Genomic DNA, 26,565 nt, shown 5'->3' on the forward strand with positions numbered 1-26,565 from the left:
ATCTGTTCCAGTGTTTCCCATGAGGAAAGATAGTACTTCACTTCTAGTGGGCTCAATCTTTCTTACGTTGCCTTTTCCCTGTTCTGGGGAAAAGCATGGCTTTACTTCCCCCACTTTATGTTTGATTTTTGTCTTATTCACTCTCCTAACCTTCATTTCAATCTGGGTAAAATATGCTAAGACTGCAACAACATTGTATGCTTATGGTGAAAAGCACACAGGGATCTCTAAATATCTCTGAAGGAGCACACAGCAGCCAAGGAAAACTCCTACCACATATCACCTGTTTGGTATGCAGGGACTGAGAAAGCTCCTCAAAAGACCATTTACTTCAATTCTCTACAGCAAGACAAAAATCAATTCTTTCCCAGGAAGAGAAAATAGCAAGATGATGAAAAAAGATGTTTCTGACAACTTTCAAAAACAGCATGAAAGGCAGCTATAAAAAACAAACAAAAAAAACAACACAACAACTAAAAAAACCGAACAAAACCAAACAAACAAAAAACCCCCCACCCATCCAAAAATGTGAATCCACTGAAAGGGAGCACAAAAGTGTGCCATGCATTTCCTGGAACAAGGGGATCTGCAGCCACAGCAAGTCAACATTCACCATTTCCAACCTCCCCTCTGGGCAGTCTGTCCTTATCACCACACGAGAGCTGTTTTTGCAGTTCCAAATTGCTTGAAGCAATCTACAGAACAATGTTAGAAGGTCTCAACAGCCTGATTATTAAAGGTCTACAAGACTTATTTCAGACCAGATCTCTTGCCACTGATCAAACACCCAGCACATCAGGCGAGCCAGGTGGGCTTTGAGAATGCAGCCTCTGGTTTTGTTTTAGGTAGAAGGAATCCAGCTTGTCTCCTGATGCCACTCAGCAATGCCAGCCAGCACACAGGGCAATACAGGGGGGGAAGTCAAGAGGTTCACATCAGAAGTGCCCTCCTCATCCAAATCAAAATATAAAAGGCAGGCATACCAAACTTCCAGTGCCTTCACCCCATACCAGTGTTCTCTCACCATACACTTGTTCTCCCCACTCAGTTCATCTGCTCACTTTGGGAAACAAAGAGAAGGAAAAAAGTTTCCTACACCTCTTTGCCTTCTTGCTGCATACCCTCTGGACCCTTCTTTCATAAGATGAAGGGTTAACAGTAGAAAAGGGTGCAGCACATTAAATAGAGACTCCCCCTGAGCCAAATTGCTTCTCAGCTGCCAGTGTGTTGATTTGATTGATAAATGCAATCTTTGCAGCATGTTTTTATGCCACATACCCTAGTCTGCCATTGACAATGCTGGATGAAACCACTGACTTAAAGAACAGCTTTTACAACTGTTTTTGAAGAGCTCTCCCACCATTTGGAACATTGCTAACAAAATGGCTCAAGGCTGGAAGCAGTGAGGGAGGAAGAAGACACTGCACTGACAAGTCCATTGCATGGGCCAAGCGCTGGGCTGCTGCTGGAGCAGGGAGGGATGGGAAACAGCAGTCAGGACAAGGACCCTGATGCAGGTGAAAGCACCTACTGGTGGAGTGGGAGGGGTATCAGCAGCCACTCTGTGAACTTGAAAGCTCCTCAGCTGAGGAACCTTCCCCAGAAAATGGGCATTACCACCAGCTGCACCAGGCTTATGGGCAATGTCGTGCATGGCCATGGGCCAAGAAAAGATGGATGCTTTCCTAGGCTGCAGTGTCTGAAAGCATAACTTGGTCCTATGTAATAATCTCGCTTTTAAAGAGAGACTGTCACTCGTGGGAAGCTTTTGCAGACAACGTAAATTACACACAAACACACACATCCTTACATGCTTTGAAGAGCTTCAAGCAATACTCAAAACACTCCCAAGGCTTCCAGTTGCTGTCTCAGGTTAATTGCTTAACACAGGACCATACATTTTTCCCCCTTCTCACATGCATGTCTTCCCCAGGTTTCCAGAGATCCAGTGTTACCCACATGAAGACAGACAGGGGTTACACTTCTGGCAGCTAAGGGAACAAAGCTGCATGATCTACACAGATCTGCAGCAACTTCTCACAGCACAAAAGAGTGCTTGAGATAGCGAAGAGGAAAGCACAAGGGGAGCAGTGTGCTTTTCTCCAGATAGGAGATATCAAGTGGGAGTGTTTTTGTTTATTTCAAAGGGAAAAAAACCCAACAAGCTCTTATTAGTATGCATACTATAATTCAAAGTCTTATGAGCTTCTGTGCAACAGCAATCTGAAAGACACTGCCAGGCCCAAAACTGTTGTATGGCAGAAAATTGAGTATGAGTGGAAAAACTGCATCAAGTAAGTTTTCCTTCTCTTCCAAAGGAGTTTTACATCAACACACTGGCATTTCATTTCCTCCCTCCATCACCACAGTCACTGATGCTCTCAAGGCTGACAACACTTGTCTGCATCACTCTCCCCAGCTGGTTCAGAAAGCAACGACCAGGGTAACTTGGTGCATGCAAAGGGGGATTCAAATCAAGCTAGGAAACTGTGAGTAGCAAAGCCAGACCCCTGTGCTTTCAAGAGGGTCTGCTTCTCTGCCCTCACACAGCAGCCTCCTTCAGTCCCCCTCCTCACTGAGGCCACCTTTCCTTCTAATCCCCATTGCTGTGAGTCACCATCAAAGGACTGAGGTTAGCCTCTGGAAACCACCAATTTTCCTCTTTCCTGGAAAGCGTGGTGACAGAGACCATACAAACTTTTCAGGAAAAATCTGCCCCCTGAGGGCTTGCATTTGTTCGCTGTCACCCAGTGACCCTTTTGGCTCCACAGGTGCTTATTTTAATACTGGTAAAGAACTGCTCATACTACATATGCTACAAAAATTGAGGTGCAATAGAGAAAATATCTCTTTATATTACAGTGAATAACTGGTGTGAGCCACACATTGTAAATGCCCCTCCTCCATTTCCTCACCCAGAAAGAGGGCACAGCAAAGCGCAAGTAAAACAAATATACCTAGTTCTGTTAATTCACCCACAAAAGACCAAGGCCAAGGGCATTGCCCTCCTGTCCACCGAGGACGGCTGCTCTCCCAGCCCGCTCCAGACACCAGGCACAGGAGTATGAGCTTGGCACCACACTAACCCAGCTATGTGGCTTCTGGAGCAAAACCAGGTCATGTTCAGCCAAGAAAGCAGAGCAGCCAAAATGCAGCTGCCTGTACCACTATGCCCTTAGATTCTTGTACTGCTTGTGTTTTCAGGTCAAATTCTTTTTACCTTGGTAACGATGAAAAATAGACAAGTTTCGGAAGTGTCTCAGAAGTTGACTCTAGAATGCAAGGGTTTCACAAATAAAAACACCCTGCCCTGTCAAAACTAAATAAAGCAGCTGAAGTTTATCTAGCTAAGAGCAGGTTAATTGTAACATACTTTCTCAGAAGTCACCGTTTCATTCTTTGAAACTACAAGCAACAGCATGTGCTGCAGTGCTGCCTCCCTCCCCAGCCTGCACAGAGGATATACTCTGCTACTTCAATTTTCTACTCCTTGAATTTTTCCTTGGAAGTCTCCACCCCCTACACCACATTCCCATCTAGCCACCCCCAAGCACTTGGACTAAATTAAGCCAAAAAAATCAAAGGCAGCTGATTATTTATTAAACAAACAGGACACATTTTGTCTTTGGTAGAATGGGGCACTCCTGGTTAAGCTGACGACTTTAAACTTGCTGTTGGGGGGGGGCAAACAGAAAGGAAGGAAGCAGTGTTTCACTTTAGGAGAGCACACCGAGAACTCATTATTTGACTTAAAAGCCATCTGCCTACAAAATGAAACTGTACACATACATAAGACTTAACAAGCTGTAAGCAAGCATCAATAGCAATCATTTCAGTGATAATAGCCAGCTTTGATCATGTTTCTTTAGGATAACTCTCCCCTTCAAATAATTTTCAATTCTCTCAACTCCTGTCAAGCCCATCTCCCACATTTGTTAATTAAAGGAAGAAGCAGAAATTGGGGGGTGCATGGAGCAAGCTAGTGTGCTTTGTTTGTGTGTCAAAAACTTTACCAGCATGCAGAGGTCCCTGACAAATTTGGGCCAGCAGCATGTGCAAATGAAAAAAAGCCAGTTATCCAGTTATGTTCATGGAAAGGCATTCCTAATTTTTTCCAGACAAATTCTGAATACTTTGTTTCCTGTGAGAAAATAAGCAGTTGACAAGAGATCTCCTAATCAGGAAACAGACATGTCAGGTATTTCTAGAATGCTAATGAATGTACAGAACAGTGCAAGGATTATCTGCTGCCTGCCTCAGCTGACACCAGGGACTCCCAGTATCTGAACTCCCTCCTGTTTTTATTCAAGCCACAGTTTGCAGAAAGATCTTTTGCATGAAAAGAAAAACAATATGTGAAGTCAGTTCCCAAACGGATACACAGAGCTACATGTGGAGCTACAGGAAGACAGAGCTTAGAAGCCACTTGCATCAGGGATTGTTTTCTTCTTCTGGTTAGGGAAAAAAGAGAAAACATATCCAAGACAAGAATGTGCAATAAAATCAGATTAAGGAATGTTAGTCACTCCTGGCTTCCCCTCAAAACAGAAGTCAAAAAGTTTCCTCCATTTATTCACAAAATGTCTAAACAGTGAGACTCGCTGAAAGAACAGGAAAAGAAAGAAAAACAAAAAAAGAAAAGTGAAAGGAAAGAAAGAAGGTTGCTCTTCTCAACCTGCTAATATGGTCCTGAAGTATTCTTCCTTCATCTATGTACTAAAAGCCAAAGCAATCCCTGCAGCACTAGCAGGCACAGTGGTCAGTGCTGGGTCCCAGCCAGCCAAGAGTGCAAATACAGTATTAAATGCATTCATACTTTCCCACTGAGACAAAGCCTGAATAGCCTAACAACTGCTCCATCCTCTGTGCTCCCTCTTCCCAGCTAAGCTCCTGATATTGCTCCTAAATACAGATGTCCCTGACTGTTTCCATCTATGTTTACACAAGGAAGAGGCTGAGGGTCACAGGGTGGAACAGCTGAGAAAAGCAGGCACATTGCTGCAAACGTGTCCACTCCTCTTCAGATTTGGCTCTGGTACTCAATGGCTTTGCTGTTGCTGTTTAACATCCATTTACACAAACATCAGTGTGGTTCTTGGAGAAAGGAGGATTGTAATTGAAACCACCAAAAATAACCATTGGCATACAACACTGGTTATTTAGCACAGACCCCCTTCAGCAGTTTTCATGATCATGATTCAGCAGACACAGTGGCAGCACTCCAAATTAAGGTCTCTTTCCCTTTTTTCTGCAAAAGAACCATGGAGCTGCACAAGCAGCCTAGGAGAGGACCTCATGCCCCAAGCTTAACCAATTTACCACCACATTGCATTCCAGCCACAAGAGAAAACACAGACTAAATGCAGTTGCAGGCAGAGAACTGTGCTAAGCCTCCACACAAACCCTCTCCCGTGGAGCCCTGTTTCCCCACGAGCAAAATGGACCTGGGCTATTCCCAGTAGCTGATGAGTCAAATAACTTCATTATGAATCGCTTGCTTAAGACCAGAGCTGTTATTTAAGGAGCCAATATCTCACCTGCCTCTCAGAGATAATACAGGCACAGGAGACAACACGCCTACAGCACAGCTCCTCCCTCTACCTACAGAGGTGATGTGCTCTGAAGCAGCTTTTGACTGCTTTAAATGTGTCAGCATAGGAGTTGTTTACCCAGCTTCTGCAGAGATAATAAAACTGGACATGTAACACCTCCCAGCAGTTGCAGAAGGCAGTCAAAGTACAAAATAAAAAAACAACCACTGCTAGGTTTCTTTGGTTTTTTTTAAATAATGAAAATTCTTCATTTCAAAGAGGGCCTGGCAGAAAAAGTTACTGAATGGTTGCATGAAGCGATGTTTTTCCTCCAATTTTTGCCACACAAAGAGCACAGGGAGTAATACATGCCCAAGACTTCTTGTAAATATATTTCCATGTGAAAAAGATTCTACTACACAGTTTCAAAACAGTTGAAATAAAACTCCCTTCCTTCTTTTAAATCTGTACTTAAACAACAGGCATAACATACCATATTTAGCATTTCCAGAGGAATGCACACACAGATGACCATGAGGAAAAGGACTGTGGTTGTAAGACTTCCCTTTAAACTCCATCTTTTGCTCTGAAAACAAACATGCCACGTCTGAAGAGAAAAAGCTGTTTAACAGCTCCCAATTTACATATCTGCTGGGCAAGAGAGTTCCCACAGACATAGGAGTTTTTGTCTTGCATTGGTCACATCAGATCCTCTGAGCTGTCAGACACAACCATCTTCATACATGAGGAGTCAGAATCTTCTAACCCAATCTGGAAGAACAGTTCTTCTCCTTGGAGTCTTTATGGGGCTTTAATTGAACCTGGCCCATCAGCTTTGAACCTCACCATCCTCCAAAGGTCCTGGGCTGCTGCCTATTCAGATTTTTACTGGTCATTGCCCCCTTGGGGAGGGCTGGGAACCAGAGCACAAATAAAGAGCAGCAGAGTGCAGCAGTGGTATCATGCTGGTGTTTGGAGAGACATAGAGAAAATGACAGACAGGAAACAACTTTTTTAAAAATTGTGGAATTGTGCATTTGACAGGTTTTTTAATCAAAGTAAACCACTCAAATGTATGTGTGTTGTAAGCAGATTACTCGTCATAACCATTTTTAAACTATTAGCTGGTAATTATTTCCCAGCTGATGTGGATTCCCAGTTGAGGATGCACTAGACTACAGACCTAAACTCCTTAGTTTTTTTTCCCCTATCATTAAAAACAACTAAGTGGCATGGGATCCAAGAGTCTTAAAAACACCTGATGATTGTTGTCCTCAATAAAATCTTATCAGACCAGTGCAAAAGCTCTTCACTCAGCTCCTACTGGGATGATAAAGATGTATACAACTTGCACACCACAAGAGGAAAAAAAAGAAGCGTACCCTCCTCTGGCTGTTGGGAAAGCAGGATTCTGCAAATTGCAAAAGCTCATGTGCTTTATCATGGAAATGATTACATTATTCAGGAGTGGCTGGTGGCAGTGACTGTGCCACCACCCTGGCAGACACACCACTTGTGTGAACTGGCAGCTTGGCAATCATCAGTCACCCACCCTCTGTTTCCAAAAGAAGTACCACTCTGAGGAGCAAAAAGCAAAGCTCACTACAGAAGCTCTACACTGCAAGCAACTTCAGGGGCTGTGTTTAAGTAGCTCTACTCTTCCACACCTTACAAAAGAACTTTATTTTACTGACATTCAAGCTGCCAAAGACTGAGTTGAGATTTAGATAAAAACAACAAGTGTTGACCAATATCACAACCACTCTGTTCCTTCCAAATGCCAATATTTTCAGTGCCATTGACATTGATAAAATTTTGAACTGTATACTGTACTTTACTATCCAAATTCAACATCCAGCCTCCTGATATCCTCCCTGATAGGGTTTCTCCAAAGCCATTCTAGCCAGGTTGTGGGATATCAAGCTACCCAAGCCTCTCAAACTGCTGTTCAGAACAGCTTTTGTTTCTGCACTTGTATTTTCAAGCCAATTAGTTGAGAATGCTAAGTGCTATAAAGTTAAGCAGATTATTTGTTTTAAAATTTTTCATGTTTTAACTACATCAAAAAAAAGTCTTTAGGCAAAAGATCTAGGAAGCAAGATTTTGCAGTTAAAATATGTGAATTTGGAACTGAAGTCTTTCTTTTTAAAACCAGTGAGGTTTTTGCCTTTTTTTTCCCCCTCCAGTTTTTTCCCCCCATCTTTCCCATAGATATTTCCTGTGCATTCTCTTCCCCTGCACTTTGAATTTTAAGGACTTTACGTTTGTGAGAGACAGATTCTGGAGGAAAGCTCAGATATGAAGACAGCAATCTCAGAACCATCAGACCACCTGCAAGCTAATGAAGCAGCCAAGTGCACAGTTAGGTGCCATGTGAGCCCAAAGAGACCCAGACTGCACCTGAATAGGGGCAAGATTTCCCCTTTGATCCTGAACTCTGCCCTGATGCTCTGCACCAAAGTGCACCAATCCCTGGAACAGCTCACAGAGCTCACCCACGTGTGCTGTAGCCAAACACTGTGTTCAACAGGACAGGGTTCACTGCATGCAATAACAAGCATTCTTGATTTATTTTAGGCTGCATGAAAGCTAATAACATAAGCAAATCTTATGTTTGCCTTGAAACAGTACAAACACTACGAGTCAGGGAACAATGTCTCAGCAAGACTGCAGGAACCAAATGTGAGTAATCACAAAAGAGTTTGGGTTGGAAGGTAGCTTTAAAGGTCCTAGTCTAGTCCAACCCCCCTGCAGTGAGCAGGGACAGAGGCCCCATAACTGCATGGCACAGAGCTGGCACAGCCCTACCATGCAGGAGGGATGCAAGGCCATGCTAGAGCCTCTGTGCACCTTACAGAGACAGGACAGTAGCAAGCCACCTTTTCAGATCTTTGGATCTCAGCACAACCCCTGAAATACCTCCAGCAGCACTCCCTCCACAGTGATCCCTCCTGAGCAGGATGCAACTTCTGCTTGTTTCTTCCACATGAAGCAGCTATCCAGCAATTTATGTTATTGACACTGGTGTGCCTGGTAGTGCCAGAGGGTCTCTAAGGCAAGGAGAGCTGGTTTGCTGGAATTGTTCGTTTCACACCAGTTGTGAGAGCCACTGTGGAAAGGTACATTCAGATGCTGGCAAGCAGCCTAGTTAACCTAAGTTGTACTAGCAGGTTCTCTCATGGCTGCTGCTGATGCATATACATGAGCATCTTTGTCACACTTGACCTCTTTCAGCACGCTTGGGACATCTACATGGAACTGAAGTGGTCTGAAACAGAGGCAATAACATTTCTGAAGACAGATGGTGCTAGGAAATCCGATTTTCTGAGATAAGCACACACCCATAAACCAGACCAACAAGACTCAGGAGAGTGCTACCCACACACTGTATGACACCCATCATGGTAGAAAGGCACCTGGACCACACTCTGCAGCTCCAGTACTTCCTCATGATGCAATACACCTCTGGGATCTCAGGATGCAACAGGTGAGAGGAAGGGTGTGGGACATTGCCACCACTTACCAGGTGAACAGGGATCGAATGAGGTACAGTGCTAAAAAAATCCACCCAGGGAAATTCTTATCCAGGCAGGACAAACTAGCTGCAGGGATGCTCTGCACATGGTCTGGTGATCAACACTGGTGAATTCCACTCTAAGACAGGGCTTGGCACACACCTCCAACAATATCCTTTTTCTCTTACTCACCACCACTGTGCACTTGCCAGAGTTGATGCAGATGACACGTACCCTTGCTGAGGGGTCATCTGAGCAAAGGAAGATGAGTGTGTTGCAGCAAGCTGTTTCCTGTGATGTGCACCCCATGAGCTGGCTCCTGTGGCCAGCTGCTTCTGGGAATGTTTCAGAGACAGGAGATGGGTTCTGAGGTACTGCCAAGCCACTTTGCCCACAGCAAAACATGTTAACTCACAACATATATCCAGTTCACAGCTTCTCCCAGAGCTTCCCCTCTCTCCTCCAGCCCTTCTAATGTCATGGCATGCCTGTGAGATGAGGTTAAAAACCTCCCTGTGCCCCAGAGTGCCCAGCAGTGCCTGTACAACAGCATATAGCAAAGAACAACCTCTCTAACACAGACCCTCTATTACACACACACAGGTACCACACCCCTTTGTTACTCAGCATGTCCCCTGCCAGGTGACTGGAAACTACATGTGGCAGGAGGAGGCGTGCTATGGTATGGTAGCCAAGTACATCAAGGACAGAGAAATTAAATCCCACTTTAAGCAAAATACAGCACAGGGAACTAGTGTTCTTCTGGGGAACAGGCTGGGACCCTCAGGACAGCCTGTAGATAGCTATTCAATTCCTCTCTTTCAGGACAAGAAATGTTAACTCTACACATGGGTGACAAAAGCTGCCAGGTAACGCTGTCACATTGCCTTTGAAGGCAGCCAAAAAACACTGGGAAGGGAAAATTCCACAGTACTATCAACAGCACCTTTGCATCCACAAGCAAAAGGCAAGAGACCTGAACAGAAGACTAAGTTAAATAAGTTTCCTGTTTTTCAGAGTCACAGCCCATTACAAGCATGGATATCTTGATGAGGTCAGAAAGGCACCAGCCACATAACTACTGAAATCAACTAAAAAAAAAGTAATCTGATGTGCCTCTGAGCTTAGTCCATTTACACAAGAAGTGTTAGCCAGATCTAGCGAATATCATGACCAGTATTAGCATTTTCAGTCACCCATGCACATGTTAAGCTCACTAGCAGATCATTGTCAGCACTGTTTGCCCTCAATGATTGTCTGTGCAGGGCAAACATTTGGGATACTTTTGGGTACAAGCTGATAAATGGAGACATCATGTGGTTACCCATACAGAAAAGTAATTCCCTCATTAAGGAACCTCATGGATGAAGAAGCAACCTTTGAACCATAGCACTGTATGACCCAAGTTCAGTTTAACACTGGAAACAAGGATCTCACATTTCGTAGCAGTACAGATAAACCCCATACCAAGATTTGATGCACAAATGTTGACTCCCTCTCTAACATGCAGGGATTTTAAAATGCAGTGAGTACATTGCACCAGTGTTCAGTGCTCTTTTAAGTGACTGAAGAATAATGCAAACACTCCTCCTGCTATTGATATTCAGCTAGGAATCATTCTGAAACGAAATTTTTAACATTTCTTGTTGCATACTGTACTCCAAATGTCTTATAATTTCCTCCCTGCCAAAGGATAAGGCATGTTAGAATCATGCTGCTTCAAGGAATACAAGCTTGGAAACTCCATTTTTAATTTTTATTAGCCACAAAGGCACTACCCTAGGAGTTATTTATGGGCTCTATTATAAAGCATTCATTTATTCATTCAGAGTCAGAAAAAATTTCTTCCAAACGGCAAGAAACTTCATGGTTTTCTGATTAATACAATGTGTTTTGTTAATGCAACGGGTTTTCCTTCCCTTTACTCACATCCACTCACTCAATCCATCACTGCATTTCAAACTAGACCTTAGTAAGCACACAAAAGCAAAAACATAGAGATTACATTATTTTGCATATAAAATCACTGCATCATACTACTAAAACTACTAAATTGCTTGGCAGAACAAAAACAAAGTCGTAATAAACTGGGCTAATAAAGTGAACAAATGGGCTGCCACCAGTGTCCATCCTGAGGCCATAACTAACAGACCTCCTCTTAGGACAGCTTCATGGCATCCAGAGATGAGGGAAATAGCTTTAGCCCTTTTCAAATCCCAGCTGGTAACTCAGCTTTAAAGGAAGCAGTTTTGTCCACCTATAGCAGCTGAAGAGGCAGAAAGGCTGTCTCAGAGCTCGCCACTATCAGCAGCTGGGTAGCCTTGCAGTGCCCTTGCAGACAGAGCTTTTCCCCAGCTCCACTGAATTCCAGATTTCAAAAGACACCAGACAGTACAGAATGTCTTATTTATATCTCAATTCCAATTAAATAACCATTTGTCTTCAAAACTTTACAGCTTTATTTTTTTTTTTGATTCTCAAGTAATCTATGATTTCTAATGCAAAGGGATAATCAGAGAAGAAAACTAACTGGTCCAAGACTCACAGCAAAAGGCCAACTGTCCTCACCAAGTGTCACTTTCACACCTGCTCTGTCACTGCTCTCCAAGTCTTTTTCTAGTGCTGGGAGTAAAGCAACACCAGCCCTTGTGTGCTTTCACCTAACACATTCTCCTCCCAGGGAGCAATAGCATTGCAGAGCAATTAAAAAGCTGAGGCAAGGAGTAGAAAGCTGACAGCTGAGAGGAAGAAAAAGCACAATATGGGTGAAAAAGCAGAAGAGAAAAACTACAGGAAAATTGGGGGTGGCAGAGGAGATAAGTGGTGCGGAAGTTATTCATGTGGAGTTTTTAGAGGTTACTTAGTATCAGCATATGGCAGGGGCCTGAACAGCAAGAACGACAGTGAAGTTTTCTAGGTTAATAGTTTCCTTTATATTCCCACTGGGTTCTTTACTGCTCTAAACATAGCACAGAGGAAAAAATAAGATCCAAGGAGATCATCATCAGGGGCAGGTTCAAGAAAGGGTTCTTTCCACCTCCCCCAAATTGCTTTTTTTCTTGGAGGTGAAAAATACCCAGAGTCCTTATGCAGTAGTAATACTGACCCATTTATGAAACACGCAATCCCAACAACACGGGCAGACTGAAGACAAGAGAGAAAGCTTCATTCATTAAAAAATATAGTTTGAGTGGAGTTATATTTGTTGAACTATATTTGCAGTTAATTTTTCAATGCCTACTACAAACACCTAGCAGAAATATCCTTCACTACATGCTTGTTTTCAATGCAAGAGCCTACCAATTAAGTTGTCCTAAGACCTTTAATGTACTTAAGGGTTTAGAATGTTTCAAAATTTCAGCAGAAAACCTATTCCTGAAGGCCTGAATCTCGAGTTAATGTTTGTATTTGCACTGTGCCATCTACCTTCACGTGCTATGTGAAAGCTACTTCAAGCTTATGAGGTCTTGTCAGGTAAAATCCAGTGTAAAATAAAGAGACTGTCCACTCTCATTATCTGCACATTATACTTGTTTCCATCACCCACAGAAGGGAAATGACAGCTCGGCCCAACAGGAAAAAACCTGAGCCATGAGCAGGAAGCAGAATCTCTTGTTTTGACTACTAAGGTAAGAAAAGGTAAATAGTGGAAAATTCCCCTCATACAGGGACCATAACAGAGGTGGATCATTTGACAAGCCTTCCTCACCAAGCCACTTGCCAGGGTATCTCCACTGTCTTAAAGAAAAAAGCATCAAACCAAGGAAGGAAACAAGAAATAGCATTACTTGAGACTATCTGTGAGTATATACAATTGGGAGGTTCTTGTATTTTGGTTTATTAAAGTACTTTTAGGGAAGCAATCCACAACTATAAGACAACAAACAGAAGTTTGGAGGGACAGAAGAATGTCTATTTGCTCGTTCTTACGTGGGTTAGGAACTGAAGCTAGGCATGGAGTTGAGGAGAGGCTCCTATTAAAGGCTGCACGAGTTCCCACTGTAAACAAGTTTCTTTAGCCTAAATTCAGCACAGCGTGTGGTGCTGGTACGAGCTTGATGCAATTTTTAAGACTCAAAGTCTATTTTTAATCTTAATATAGCTGGTTATGTGTATTTATTACTAAGTTATTAAACTTTGAAACTGAAAACAAATCCCATGTAGCTTTAACATGAAGTGCAACAACTGTTTGCTGTTTTTGCCGAGCTTCTGTTCTGTGATTACTGTACACTGCAACTACAAATATTTATGCAGCACATATTTCTGCAACAGTTCCCATATCAGCTATCGACTGACCCCACAAAGCCTAGCTGTAGGCTATGCTATTTCCATCCCTCTTTTACTGGAATTCTTCCTTAGCAGCTGTTCCTGTTGCAATTAAAAGTAACTGGTGATGAAAATCAAATATCCTCATACTTCAGAAATGGGAGTTTTCGAGGAGAAGGAAAGAAGAAGCCTCACACTGGCTCTGCTCAGCCACCAGGTATCACTAACCATGCAAGCAACAAAATCCAAGCCTGTTTTTTGTTTATGTCTGACAAGCCAGATTAAAAACTTTATGTTTTCAAAGTTGCTTAATAAACCAGTAGAAAGATAATGATTAGACAGTCTCATCATTTGCACATGAAAGGTGGAACAGAGAAGTTAGAGTAATTTGTTGCCAGACTTCATTGCAACAAACAGCTGCATTTTTCTTATCTTCAAGTATCAAAGGACTTGAGTGGGACAAAGATTACTTGGCTTGACAAGCTTTCAAAGACCCCTCCAGTTCAAAACCAGAAATGTTTCTGAAGAGTCATGAAAGGATTTAATATAAGCCTAACAGCAATTCCTACATACTAGCATGAAATTTACCACCATCCTCTAATCTTGTCAAAGCTAAGACAAGATGCTTTGCTTCCTTTCCAAATCCAGTGGAATCACGCACTTCCAAAGGCTAGAAGCAGACAAGTTCTTCCTCCCAGGAAGCAGATGCTCCATGGCAGTGTTAAGCTGCTTTAAATCTGCCCGTCCCACGCTAGCTCCTCACTCAAGCAAGTTGTTTTCTACCAAAGAGCTGGCTCAGGGAGCTCAGCCACTGGCTCACACTGGTGCCAGGGCAGAGGAGACAGGGAAGCAGCCTTGGGACACTCCAGCCAACAGCAGAGCCACATCCTCCAGTGCGCCCATGAGCTACACCAAGTGTCAGCAGAGTTTCTTCTACACCCTCCCACCCTCCTTTGGAGCAGATAAACTGAGATCTCAAATCACCTCTGCACTTTAATAAAATTTATTTTTTTCCACCAGACTCCTAGAAGATCATTGTGAAAATGTGCTCAGCTCAAGCCAAAGGAGTTCAGTATTTTCTCTTAATATGTGCTGCAACCTGCTGTATTATTTAATACATCAAATACCTTTGACAAGAACAGTAAAATCAAATTGTTCTTGTTTAGAAATATAACATTTTGAGAAAACAAAGTCAATGCCTGTGCTGCTAAACAAACAGGAGGGTTAATGAAGAACTAAAAAGAAGATGTGAAAGAATTGAACTCAAACTTTTGTAACTGCACCCACTCTAGAAGGCTGAGCATAGAGTTAAAACTTTTAGGTAGCTGGAAATAGCTGCTGCCTCAAAGCCAGTTTTTGTGTTTAACACATGTGGCTAGACAGCCAACAACCATTCCTGGGGATTATCTGCTCAGAGTATGAAAGACAATAAAACAACCCACCACTGGTTTTTCAGGCAGACATGGGCATGATTCCCATTAGCACATTTTTATTTTAAATGTGAGTGTGATCGCTCTGATTTTATAATACAAGAAAGCTAAGCACAGATGTTGGTAGTTAGAGCTGCACAAAACTTTGCCAGGTAAATAACAAATTGCAGGGTTATTAATGGCTTCTGAACATGCACAAATATGTTGCATGGCACAGCAGTTTAACTACATTAGTCACTGTATGCAGTTGAAGAAAAACATCTTCCAATCTTTACATTAAAACAAGCCAAGTTACATTAAAACAAACCCAACCAGTAACCAGGTAAACGCACATTTTTCCCGTGTTGATTTTGGATCAAGCTTTAAGTAAGAACTGGTGGTAGACAGCAGTTCTAACCACTCAAGGAGGAAAGTAATGACTGGTGTTCAGTACTGGTTTACTGTAACAGTAATGGTCTATTAAAAAATATAACTACAAAAGAAAAGACACTAATGCCAAGTTTCTGAAGGTGGTGCTTGATAGCTTTTTATACACTATCAGTTCTCCAGACTGCAAAATACAACACAACACAGACATCAGAAGTCATCAGCCTTCTCTAACTTCCATCCATGTCTATTAACATCCGCAGTTAATTTGTGGTATTTACTAATTTATAAGGACCTGCTCCATTTTGCTGTGGAGTGTGGTTTAGCATGCTGCTAGAATGCTCTTCTGATTGTTCAGGTTTTTTTGCCTTTCATGGTCCTGCAAGAAGTGTAATACTTGACAAAGTTAACCTGAAATAAATTTGTCACCTGACACTCCAGTGCTTCATCTGTCTCCTGCTTGCAGGACACTTATAATGAAACTATTTAAACCTTTAGAAAGCTTTAAAATTAACTTTACTCATGGAAAGGTTATGAATTTTATCTAGAATTTGCTAAAGGATTGACAAAGTGCCCCCACATTCATTAATTTATTGTTATTTTTATAGAATCAGAACATACCTCCGTTGTGGACAAAACAGAAAGGCTTCTCAGGTGAGTTCATCTGACCTCAGTCTGGCATCAAGATGAGACCAGACAGGCTGTGCACCACCTCTCCCACCTCCTTTGCAACTTGAGCTACAGCAGATTTTCTGTTAGTGCCCGTGCAAACACTACAGACCCTGCCCAGCCGGGTAGGAAGCAAAGGTCTGGCCATCATCAGCCTTCATGGGTTCTCCCAGTATCAGAATCATTAGCCTGGATTTACAGTGGTGTGCTCAGTTAACCACACTCTGTCCACTTTGCTTGCTATACCTGGCCCTAGACATACCGCCTGGAAAAAAGAAATCTTGGAATAAAAGCACTGCACAGAGTACTTACAGGGTGATCAGCTTGTTCATTTTGCCACACTTCCTTGAGATTCTGAACTTTCTAGGTTGAACACACCCCAGTAGGTAACACAAGCAAAAGAGGAGAAATTCTCAAATCTCTTTTACTTGCTAGATCTCAACTTACTTCCTTATACCCCTCCTGCAAATTTCAAAGAGTCATTTGAGACAGGTTTACAATGAAGAACTCATTATAATTCTGCTGTTTATTCCATTGTATTTAAGATGCTCCAATACAGATTAGTTTGAACACATGCTGTGCCTCTGTGATACAGGCATTAAAGCAAGATTTTATAATAATTTCATTCCATTTAATCATACAAGAAATAATGTAATGCATTCACAGTATGTAGTACTAACTCCTTTCAGTTTTCCTGATTTTTGCTTGAATTCATAGCTTACACTTAAATATTTTTGCAGTATACAAGAGATTGTTTCAAGTGCTATAGTTTAAGTCAGACACAGACCAAACAGCCTTGAAAAACATGATCAGCATCATCAGATAAGCTCTTCATTGATGCAGGTCTTGGCTAAAATGCAAAAGTTATTCAGGAGCAAGTCAAACACATCCTCAGGTTCCTGCATTGCTCTAAGATCTTTGAGACATCTACCCCTTCCACAGCAGCAGGCACGTTCCATAGGGAGTTCTGTGTATGTCTGGTATCAGTTACAGCTGAGTGAACAAATCCTCGTGCTCAAAGCATCAGTTGATGTAAATCACTACTGTACTAACAAAGCCAGAAGAGCCACATCAGTTTACAACACAGGACATGACCCATACTTGCAGCTTGGGAAAGCAAGTCAAAGGAAAACTGCTTTTCCTTTTCATAGCCTGGTTCTCTAATTAGGATTTTTATCCACACTGTAATTTGGTATTGGAGAAGAAAGAGTACCGTATACTTTAAGCAGACAAATCACAATGAGCTACAAAAACTTGCTATAGCTGAATTTACTCAAACATAACTTGCAAATGTCCCAGATTCATCAAGACCCAAAAACTATGAACAGCAATTGTTGCAAGCACACTGGGAACACCAATTCTAGTCCTTATTGGAATGGCTGGCTAATAAGCACTAACATCCCCTGTGTGGAACTACTGTGATCTTGAAAAATTTGGGGCTCAAGTGATTTGAACACAAAAGAGAGAAAGGGGAATAAAACAGCCATCCCATACCTGGACACACAAACCTGGCATAGAAGAGTCCAAGCAATGAGCACAATGTTGGCCTCTGGGGACAAGTGAGAGAAAGGCTTTTGAACTGAAAAAGTGCAAGACTAAGCTCAGATGAAAAACACCAGGCAAACAAAAACATCAAACTAGGAAATTGTTGCTTGATTATTGTGCAAAGACTAAGTTGCCTATTTTGCCACTTTGAGAATGTTTTAAGTGTTTTAACATGACTGTAAAATTGACCTGACAAGAGAAAGGGTAAACTGGGAAAACAGACAGGGTGACTAATCATGCAGTTGATAAACAGTTTGCTTTGCTAGAAAAAGAGACTTGACCTTCAACTATTCAGTCCTTCCATGCCTGCATACTTGTGCCCTGTTCCCTGAAACTCTCCCTACTCTGCAACAACTTCTGGCAGCCAGCTCCCAGGACTACTCCCACTGAAAAGCAGTGATCCCTGATCCAACAGCCTAGAGAGCCCATGCTCTCAGTCTCCTTCAAAGTCCCAAGAAAGCACTGCTCACATATTTTACTAGCATCCCTGTCACACTGATTTCCTGCCTCTGAAGCCAGAATTTAGGGTGCAGGCACACCACATTCCCCTGAATGGTACAGTGATTTCTTGGTGCTAGTCACCTTGTTCTCTTGTGGTCTCCAACGGAAGGACCAGCACTGCTCTATCACCCCAGGAGAGCAAAGGAAAACGAGATGAAGATTGCACCTTCATTCTTGAAGAGAAACATTTCCAAAAGACTTTGCCCCAGCAAAGGAAATGAGCATGACTGTTGGGGACCATCCACATGTACAAATCTCAAATGTTAACCTCAGGAGTCCCTTATGAAAGTTAGCACTAAGCAAAGGGATGGGCCAGAATTTACTGTTCCCTTCAGCTTTATAGAAGGAGAAGGTGTGTCGGGAAAGATTTCAGGCTTTGCCACACGCAAGGAAGAACCGGCCTGTCCTCCTTCACTTGTCAGCATGACTCTTCTCACTGAGCAACAGGTAAAATAAAAGCTTTTTAAAAAGGAAATATTGCCCTTTCCCATTAAGGTTAAAAGTTAGAAACCTTAATAACCAGCACACTTCTCCTAGAAGAAGAGGGAGATTTTTTTTTCTATACGTAGACCACAGTTCTCTGATTTGCCTACTTTTGTGATCAGCATCTCAGTGGCAAACCCCTCCCAGTGCAGGGTTAAGTCACTGGCTTCAGCAGTCCATCCAGAGCATGGACAACTGTGTTCTGAATAGGACTGATCCAGAGATATGAATAAACTTAAAACTCAAGTAGGCATGACAAAGACTTGACCCACCATGAACACTCACAAGCCCCAGCAGGTCTGCAAGAAGACCTAATCGGACTTGCAATCCACGTTTGCACTTTTTGCACAAGAAGTAGGAGCAAGTTTTCTCCCACAGACATTTCCACTCACCTAACAGACAGACCAACTAAACAAACTGCTCCAAACCCTCTTCTCAATTGGCTCCTTGAGCATCTAAAAATCACATCTAAAAGGTGGCAGACAATATGCTCCGAACAGACAGGAGCCACACAGCCCTGGATGTATTTGATGACACCAAATCAAACCACACACTACACCAGCTCACACCAATGAGCAGGCTGAAGCCTCTTGCTAAATCCTTATCAGTACACAGCAAGAGTCTAGGCCAAAAAAAGCTACATGACTGCTCCAAGTCTCAAATCAAGTCTTGTTTCTGAATCTGTTGCTGACAAGATTTTAATTCCAAAAGCCTGTGCTATAAATCACTACATGGCTGAAAAAAAAACCTGTGGAGGAAGTGTTAACATAGAGTTAGGTTTCCCTGGGAATTAAGGAGCTCTGTGAGAAGACACCTTGTTATAAAAGCCAATCCTCTTCTGAAGTGACTGCCAAACACAGTCCTTGCAGAGAACAGCAGACAGGCCACTTTAACCTGATGTCATCTTGACATTCAGGCAATTCTACCCAAGGTTTGCTTGATGATTCAAAATGGGAAGAATCAGCATTCCTTAGTGTAAGGTCAGAGGGGGGAAAAAAAATAAAATCATAATTTGCCCGTTTGCCAGGTTAGCATAGTCAAACTAGATGCCATTTGTGATAATTTGTTTTTCCCTTTCAGAACTACACATCTGTGTGCATTCACACACAGGCATGAATAACTTGGGTATGACACAGACTATCAAGATGGATAGGTAAGATTTCTAAACATGAACTAGTAGTACTAAGTTGCCCTCCATCCACCGAACGGTGGAAGGAGGGGAACTTAGCATGGAACGGTGGAACGGTGCACTTGGCATGCTCAGGTGATGACACAGTAGCAGCAGCACAGGGTACATTCACCTCAGACAACAAAGGGCTCATGGTGATTCTCAGCATGGGATCCTTCAAACATCTTACAGGCAGCAATGCAGTCCCTCTACCTGCCATGAAGCCATGACATTCCTCCCAGCTGCAATGAAGTGCCTGTGAGGAAGAGCAAGATGGCCCCTAGATGCCTGTTACATAATTTCAGCCTTTAAATGGGTACCATAAATCCACTCTTCCCCTTGCCACAGCACACTTTGAGGCACTGAAATGAAACTGCATCTTACCTTGTCTTTGGATAAAAACCCTGAGCAGTGGATGAGCACTTGAAACGGCCTTGAAGAAGTTGTCATCATTATTAATAGGGAGAAGGTCTCCATGCACATCAGCATATCCGATCATCACTTCCAGGTTGGCTATGTGATGAATGTGAAGAATTAGTTTGTAGAAGTCTTCAAACTTTCCTGGCTTGTAGCGATCCAGAGAGAACCTTCTGAACTCTGCTCCAAACTGCAAGAGAAAGCAAACAAAACATCAGCAGATGTGTCACCACAGGTCAATGCTCCAGTCTGGCACCTGAACGTGGTAAACACCACCTCTTTTCACAGATTTAGAGAGCCACAGGATCAATCAGGTTGGAAAAGACTTGTGATATCATTGAGACAAGCTTCTACTATTCAAACCTATTCCTGGTGAATACAGTCACAAGTTGGTGCTTACAAGTCTACTAATGGGTCCTCCCATCAGAACATAACCATGGCTACCAAGACATCACAGGTACAGTCAAGTGTTCCATCTTAAAAGAATTCACATTTTTTAAATATTAAGCTTTCATTAAATCCTCTAGAGGATAACTGCATTTGTAGGACTTAACTTTGAAGGTCCATCATTCATTATCATCATCTCAAGCATCCACAGAACCATTTTGTCCAAAGCAGAAATATTCACTCTACTGCTTTCAAAAGAAGTTACTCAGCTATTCAAACAACCTTTTAAAAATTCTCTGCACATTTCCCATCAATCCCACTGGGATCCCAACCACAAGACCTTCAAAGAAGCATGGTATGTGAGCACATGGCTTCTTATTAGAAAATACACTCACTCTACATGACCCCTGAATTTCCTGGCAATCCATGCAGCAGAAGGAAAGTTAGTTTTCATGGCTTTAATTTTTCTGTCACTCCACTGGTTTTTATTTTTAAAGCTTTACAGCCCATTAAGTGATTGTCCAAAAAGAAAAAAAATAGCACGGGTAGGAGAGTGTGATTTGGCAGAAGACAATAGAAAATGTTATAAATACATGAAGCTGTTTTAAGTAAGTCAAAGTGACTGAGGAGAAGATTTCAATGGTCCTTATTTCTGATATTAGGAATAAAATATGCTGTTAAGAACAGAAGAGAAAAATCTGATCCCCTATTTAAGGAAATTAAAATAATGAAAACAGGCATCTAGTTAGATGAAACAGCTTAAATCACCTTTCTGGTACATTTAATTTAATATTTCAGATTGTATAGTATGAGTAAACTACTGCTCATCAACCAAACTTCTAAAACTATCTTAACTCTTGAGCACATGGAACAACAGCCACAAATCCAAGAACAAGCAAGACTGTAATGAGGACCTCATGGAAGTTCTTATTTGCAAAGTCAGCCAAAAACAGGGCTAGAAACCAAAGACACAGAACTAACAAGCACACAAAAAAAAATAAAAAGGGGAGAATCTCCTCTAGACAAATTCTTCCTCAAAATGGAGAATGACTTGCTTAGAGGTTCTCAGCTGTTAAATCAACTATACATGCAAGCCACTTCTTCTGCTGAGACTAACAAAAGAATGAATCATCACCGTAATCATCTTCAAGCAAAAAGGAAAAAAAGAAGCCAACATAACCCTACTGGCTTTGGGCACAAGCATGTTCTCAAATTACTTCCGCAGTTATGAAAATCCCACTCCTGAGCATCAAAGCCTAGTTGTGATCATCCGAAAGCTTGTTTAGTCAAATTATGTTGCTTGTTTGCAATATTAACTGCTAGTTCCAGTTTGGATTTCAGAGTGCCCATCCAAATGCACAAAAGGCGAGCAAACCACAGCTGGTTCCAATGGAGGAAAAAACAGTCCTCCTTTGTCCTCCATCCCCTGCTCCTCCCCAGAAAAATCCGAGTGCCAACTTACTTCTGTGGGCACATTTCAAACCAAAAAGAAAAAGCTAAAGTCTTCTTATTTAAAAAGTATCCTAAAGTTTTCTTTTTCTTAGATTCAAGCTTGAAAAAGCCATCTTTGAGTGTCAAGCTTAACACCTGTCTACATGATAAACCAATGGGACAGGAACAAGGTCTTTGTAGGTTTTGCTTAGAGCGGCATCTACTGCTCTGCACACCTGAAGGAGGAACCCGGGATTCCTTGGGATTCCCGTAGCCAAAATGCCAGGGCATTCAGACGCCAATCCCAGTAACCATTTGTTTACTGGACAGCTCGTTCAGGACCATTAGCACGCTTGGTACTTTGGAGGAAGCAGCTGCTGTGCAATCTTACCCCAGGCAGGACAACACCCCCCTACACAGCCCCCTCGGACCCACGGTCTGCTGAGGGAACCCATCCAACCATCTCACCTGCTCTGCCCAACACAGCCAGGGCAGGGCTCAGGTCCTGTGCAGGGACATTGCACCCAGCAGGAAAGTGACACGGAAAAGGACAGAGGAGAGAACTGAGGATGGTTACTTGCACTTGGCTGGTATGACCCAAAGCTCAGCTTCAGTTGCCACATGAGAAGACAGCTGGCAAAAGGGCCAAGCCTCCCAGCCTAGCCCCTGCAGGCACACTGGAAACTACAGGATCAGTGGAGCCTGACATGTGGGAATGCCATTGCAGGCTCGGGGCACCGAGGTCTGACAGGAATGCTGTACAGTCAAATTGACTTGTTCACATGTTCAGCCCTAGGAAAGCCCAAGAGTCAATTTCATTTGCCAGGGAATAGCACAATAGTAAACAAATGCAAAAGATTTCACTTGTGCTTTCTGCATGACCCAGCTTTTTGAGGCAAGTGAGCTAGAAGGTGACTCCGTAGAGGAGAAGGGAAGAGTCAAGAGATTTAAGCAGATAATGAGAATGACCTTCTTTTTGTTTAAAGGTTAGTATTACTGTAGTAATAGTTTAGCTGATTTATTCACCCTGTGCACATACACTAGCAGCAACCATTGTCAGCAGGTCTTTTCAGAAGAGCGGAAAAAACTGCTTCAGCTCATTCATCATCCCTAATGAGGCTGATAGAGAGTATGGCAGCAATAATGGGGTTTGCAGTACCACTCAGCTTGGAGACTGGGGGCTCTACATTGTATTCAGATGGGATTTCAAGATAACATCCACCTTGTATCTTACAGAAACTACAAATTCTGATAGCCAAAATGACTGATCTGCTTGTCTAAGTCACAAAGTTCATCTTATCACATCCCTTCACAGAAAGATACACAAGGGCTGGTGTCTGCCAGCAGTCTCTGCCAGAACAATACTGTATTACACTGTTTGATAAACTAACAGTTTTAACAAGCAGATTAGTTTTCCATAATGAAATAAATTACTCAGGCCTATTTAACTAATGCAAATACTGCATCCAGTATTGCAGAAGTCAGAGGACAGGAGGAACACAGAGAACTTAAGAAGAATTTAGTCTGACTGAGCTCGTTATGACTGAAAAAAAACAACTAAGAAAGAACTGTACATTTTGTTTCACAAAAATAACCTCCCTCCCAAGATCCTCAATCAGCCAATCACTGTATTTGTTGTCTGCAGTTTGATGACAAAAAACTCACAACAAATGCAACGCATCAGGCAGGAACACCGAACAAAAACAGATGCCCAGAAAAGTGTTCAGATAAAAGTTGTGTTAAAGAACAAGGAAGACACAGATAGCTGATCAAAACTTCCACAGGCTGATCAAGAGCAACCAGCTGCTTTCTTTGGCTTTTTTTCTGGCAAAAGGGTAAAAGAGGTCAGAGGAGATGAGGGAGCAGGATTTTGAGGTTTGTTTACTTAGAGAGCTGTTATTTTGTGAAATGAAGGAGTTATTTGCAAGCAAAAGAGAGCAACTATTTTTTTTTTCTTTAAATTTTAAGTTTCAAGATGCTTACAGGGCCAAAAATGAAGCCCTATGTTTATGAGGTGCCATCCCTCTAGTTTATTGCTGGCTTTGAAATCAGGCTATTGTAATAAGAAGACATCAAAGAGCAACATTTAGCAATAAACATGAATTACATTAGCCACCTACTTCTCTTATGAAGTAAAAAAATCAAGAACAGAAAGAAATCTAAACACTTTAATCCTTGCATAGACTGTAATTTCTTCTCACATGTGAGATTTTCAAAACTGGCAAGAGCTAATCAGGGATGCTTTATCAGCGAGAATGAGCAGAGGGCAAGAAAGAGGAGGAGGGAAGATAATGTAAATGGTTTTGTGTTTGCTGACTTCACCTGGGACTTCAGAGCTCTGCTGTCACATTCATGTCTCTGTTTCTCTGTTCCCTTTTTCTCACCCAGTTGCATCTTCCCCTGCTCACACAGCATTCTCTGGCTCTGCTCCCAGTCTCAGAGTGATTGTCACTAGTGGCAAAAAGCCACCAAGCAAGCAGATGTTCTGTGCAACAAGTTCTCTCTTCAATGGCTTGTTCCAGAGCAGCTCTACTTCACTAAAATGATCGAGCTGGTAGAAAGTGTGAGATTTCATGTTCTGCTCAGTCCCCTGCTCACATCTTGCTATTTCTTCCAAGAAAGTCACAAAAGCAAGACAGCCTCTCTCCTATTTGCCCTTCATAGAAATCCCTTCAGGGACACAATTTCTCTACCTTCTCCTGCAAACTTTTTTCCCAATTGACATCATCCCATACTTCTACCCTTCTTCCTTCTAATCCCTCCTTTTACTGTCCCATAAAAACACAGCCATGCTTTAGTATCTTAAATGCTTAAAATACTTTCTCTTACCAAAGAAAATCAGTGGTTCCCCTTCTTTTTTCCTCTTCTTTGACACAATGTTTCGTATCTCTGCTTTTTGTTACAAGAACAACCTTTGTAACTCCTTCAACCCTCTCCAGGGGTCTGTAAGGCTCAGTTCAAGACAGCACTTTCCTTTCTTCTGCAGCTACTTGCAAGAGAAATCCTTCTCTCTGTTCCCATCACTCTCAGATCACCTGCTGCTCATGAGATGCACCTCACATTCAGTTTCATAGATATCTCCTCACAGATGCTTGGCTGTCAGCTCAAGGTCGACTTAAAGCCAAGCTTACCCTTTCCCCTGCCTCACTTACCTTCACAATTTTTGGGAACTAGACCACTAGGCTGCTTATTTTGCCTCACTACAGAATAGCAGTCTGTGAAAATAGTTATTCTCAGAAACAAAATTATCAGCTTGTTCGTTTGGAACCATCATCCTCCTTTCTTTGCCAGCCTTGCACCAGCAGTTCCTCTCCTATCAGGTCACCCACATAGCTACTTTCTCCCTACCAGCACACTGCCAGCCTTGCTCACTGCCTCACCTCCTGATATTTAAAGCCTCAGCGTTGTTCTCCTTCAAGGAACAATCGTTTGCAGGAAAGCAAAGTCTTTAAAATAAATCTGTGGTTTAAGTGCCGAGTCTACCTTTCCAAAAGCAAGTATCCTCCTTTTTTTATTCCAGTCCCCTGCATCTCTGGGAACAAACCAAAGTCTGTTTGCAAATGATGTGGACTGAGATGGTGCTGTATTTTTATGCAACACACCACAGGTCCACTCTAACGCACCACAGAGCTTAAGCACAAGTACACGACAGGATGCATATATCCATGGCATGTCACCATCAGCATGAGGGATAAAAAGATTTGGCACCTTGCCACCCAGAGGGACAAAGCAATCAGGCCTGGTCGACACTGTGATAAGCCCGTGAGCCTTAGCTTCCTGCAGAAATACAGCCCTGCCCTACTACAGGTCTCCAGCGAGAGCAAACCACTTTTGGAACATTTACTGAGAGATACCTACATGGATACAGGAAACCTGTAACCAGTAAGGGCTTTGGCTGCTTGCAAACTTATTTAAGACCCTTTTAGCTGCCGCCAGAGGTTTCCCCATGAGCTCAGCGCCAGCAACAGCTGCAGAGAAGTAATTTGATGCAGATGCACGCACACCCCTGGCCAGACCTGAAGGGGGACTGGGAACAGCTGTGCAGGCGGAAGCAGGAGGAATGGCACAAGGCTGGGTGGCCCTGGGGCTGGTGCACCACACCCTTCCCCAGACATTTCTGCTTGAGTGAACTTCAGGCATTTCCAATGGGAACGGGAATACCTCTGTACCGGGAGATTTTGCCTTCACTTAGAGGGAGGCAGTGTCTTCCAAGGTACATTTCATTTTTTAACTCCTGGCCTGCCGTTGTAAAGGTAATTAGAGACAAGCAGTGAGTCCTAGGAAAACCTTTCTTGGTTCCTAAAAGCTCAGATTAAGTGCACACAAAGTCTCTCGCAAAGGGAACGATAAGGGACTACAGAGGAAGGCACTATTAATTACACCTGTGAAGAACTCCTTGGAGCTAGCAAGTCCTGGAGCCTGTTAGACAGAACCTCCACAGGTATTTTAACCTCACACGGGAGACATTCCTTTCTGACTTGGCTGTAAACAACATTTAAATTTCTGAGGTGCTCTTTAAAGTTGAAAGGTCCATTGTTCTGTGTCCTTTAGGATTGTTTCAGTGTGGTGAGACTAAATTTGAGAAGATTACTCACATAAAACAGACTGGCTGGACAAAGTTTTAAGCAGATCAGAAATTCCCAAGTTACTAGACTAAAAAGTATTACAAACAGGAGAGAGGTTGGAGGCAGGATCAAGAATGGGAAAGCATGGGAATACTGGAACACGAGATAGCAGCCTTCTGGTGAGTGCCAACCATCCAGTTAGTACTGCTGGTACCCAAGCCCATACCAAAACACTTGTTTCAGGCACACTGTTGGAGGACCTAGCACCTTTCTGTGACAAGACAGACCTGA

At 42.6% G+C, this 26,565-nt stretch overlaps 1 protein-coding gene across 1 annotated transcript in view; it reads right to left on the bottom strand.

The window, feature by feature from the left end:
- Positions 1-26,565, bottom strand: part of PARD6G (par-6 family cell polarity regulator gamma) — a 66,194-nt gene that overhangs the window by 32,939 nt on the left and 6,690 nt on the right. Inside the window, exon 2 of the mRNA XM_058833423.1 lies at positions 19,859-20,081. Within this exon, the coding sequence (XP_058689406.1) occupies positions 19,859-20,081 (223 nt within the window). The remainder of the gene's footprint in view (positions 1-19,858; positions 20,082-26,565) is intronic.

Source organism: Poecile atricapillus, chromosome 2 (genome assembly GCF_030490865.1).
Source record: "Poecile atricapillus isolate bPoeAtr1 chromosome 2, bPoeAtr1.hap1, whole genome shotgun sequence".
In the NCBI taxonomy this organism is placed as follows: Eukaryota; Metazoa; Chordata; class Aves; order Passeriformes; family Paridae; genus Poecile; species Poecile atricapillus.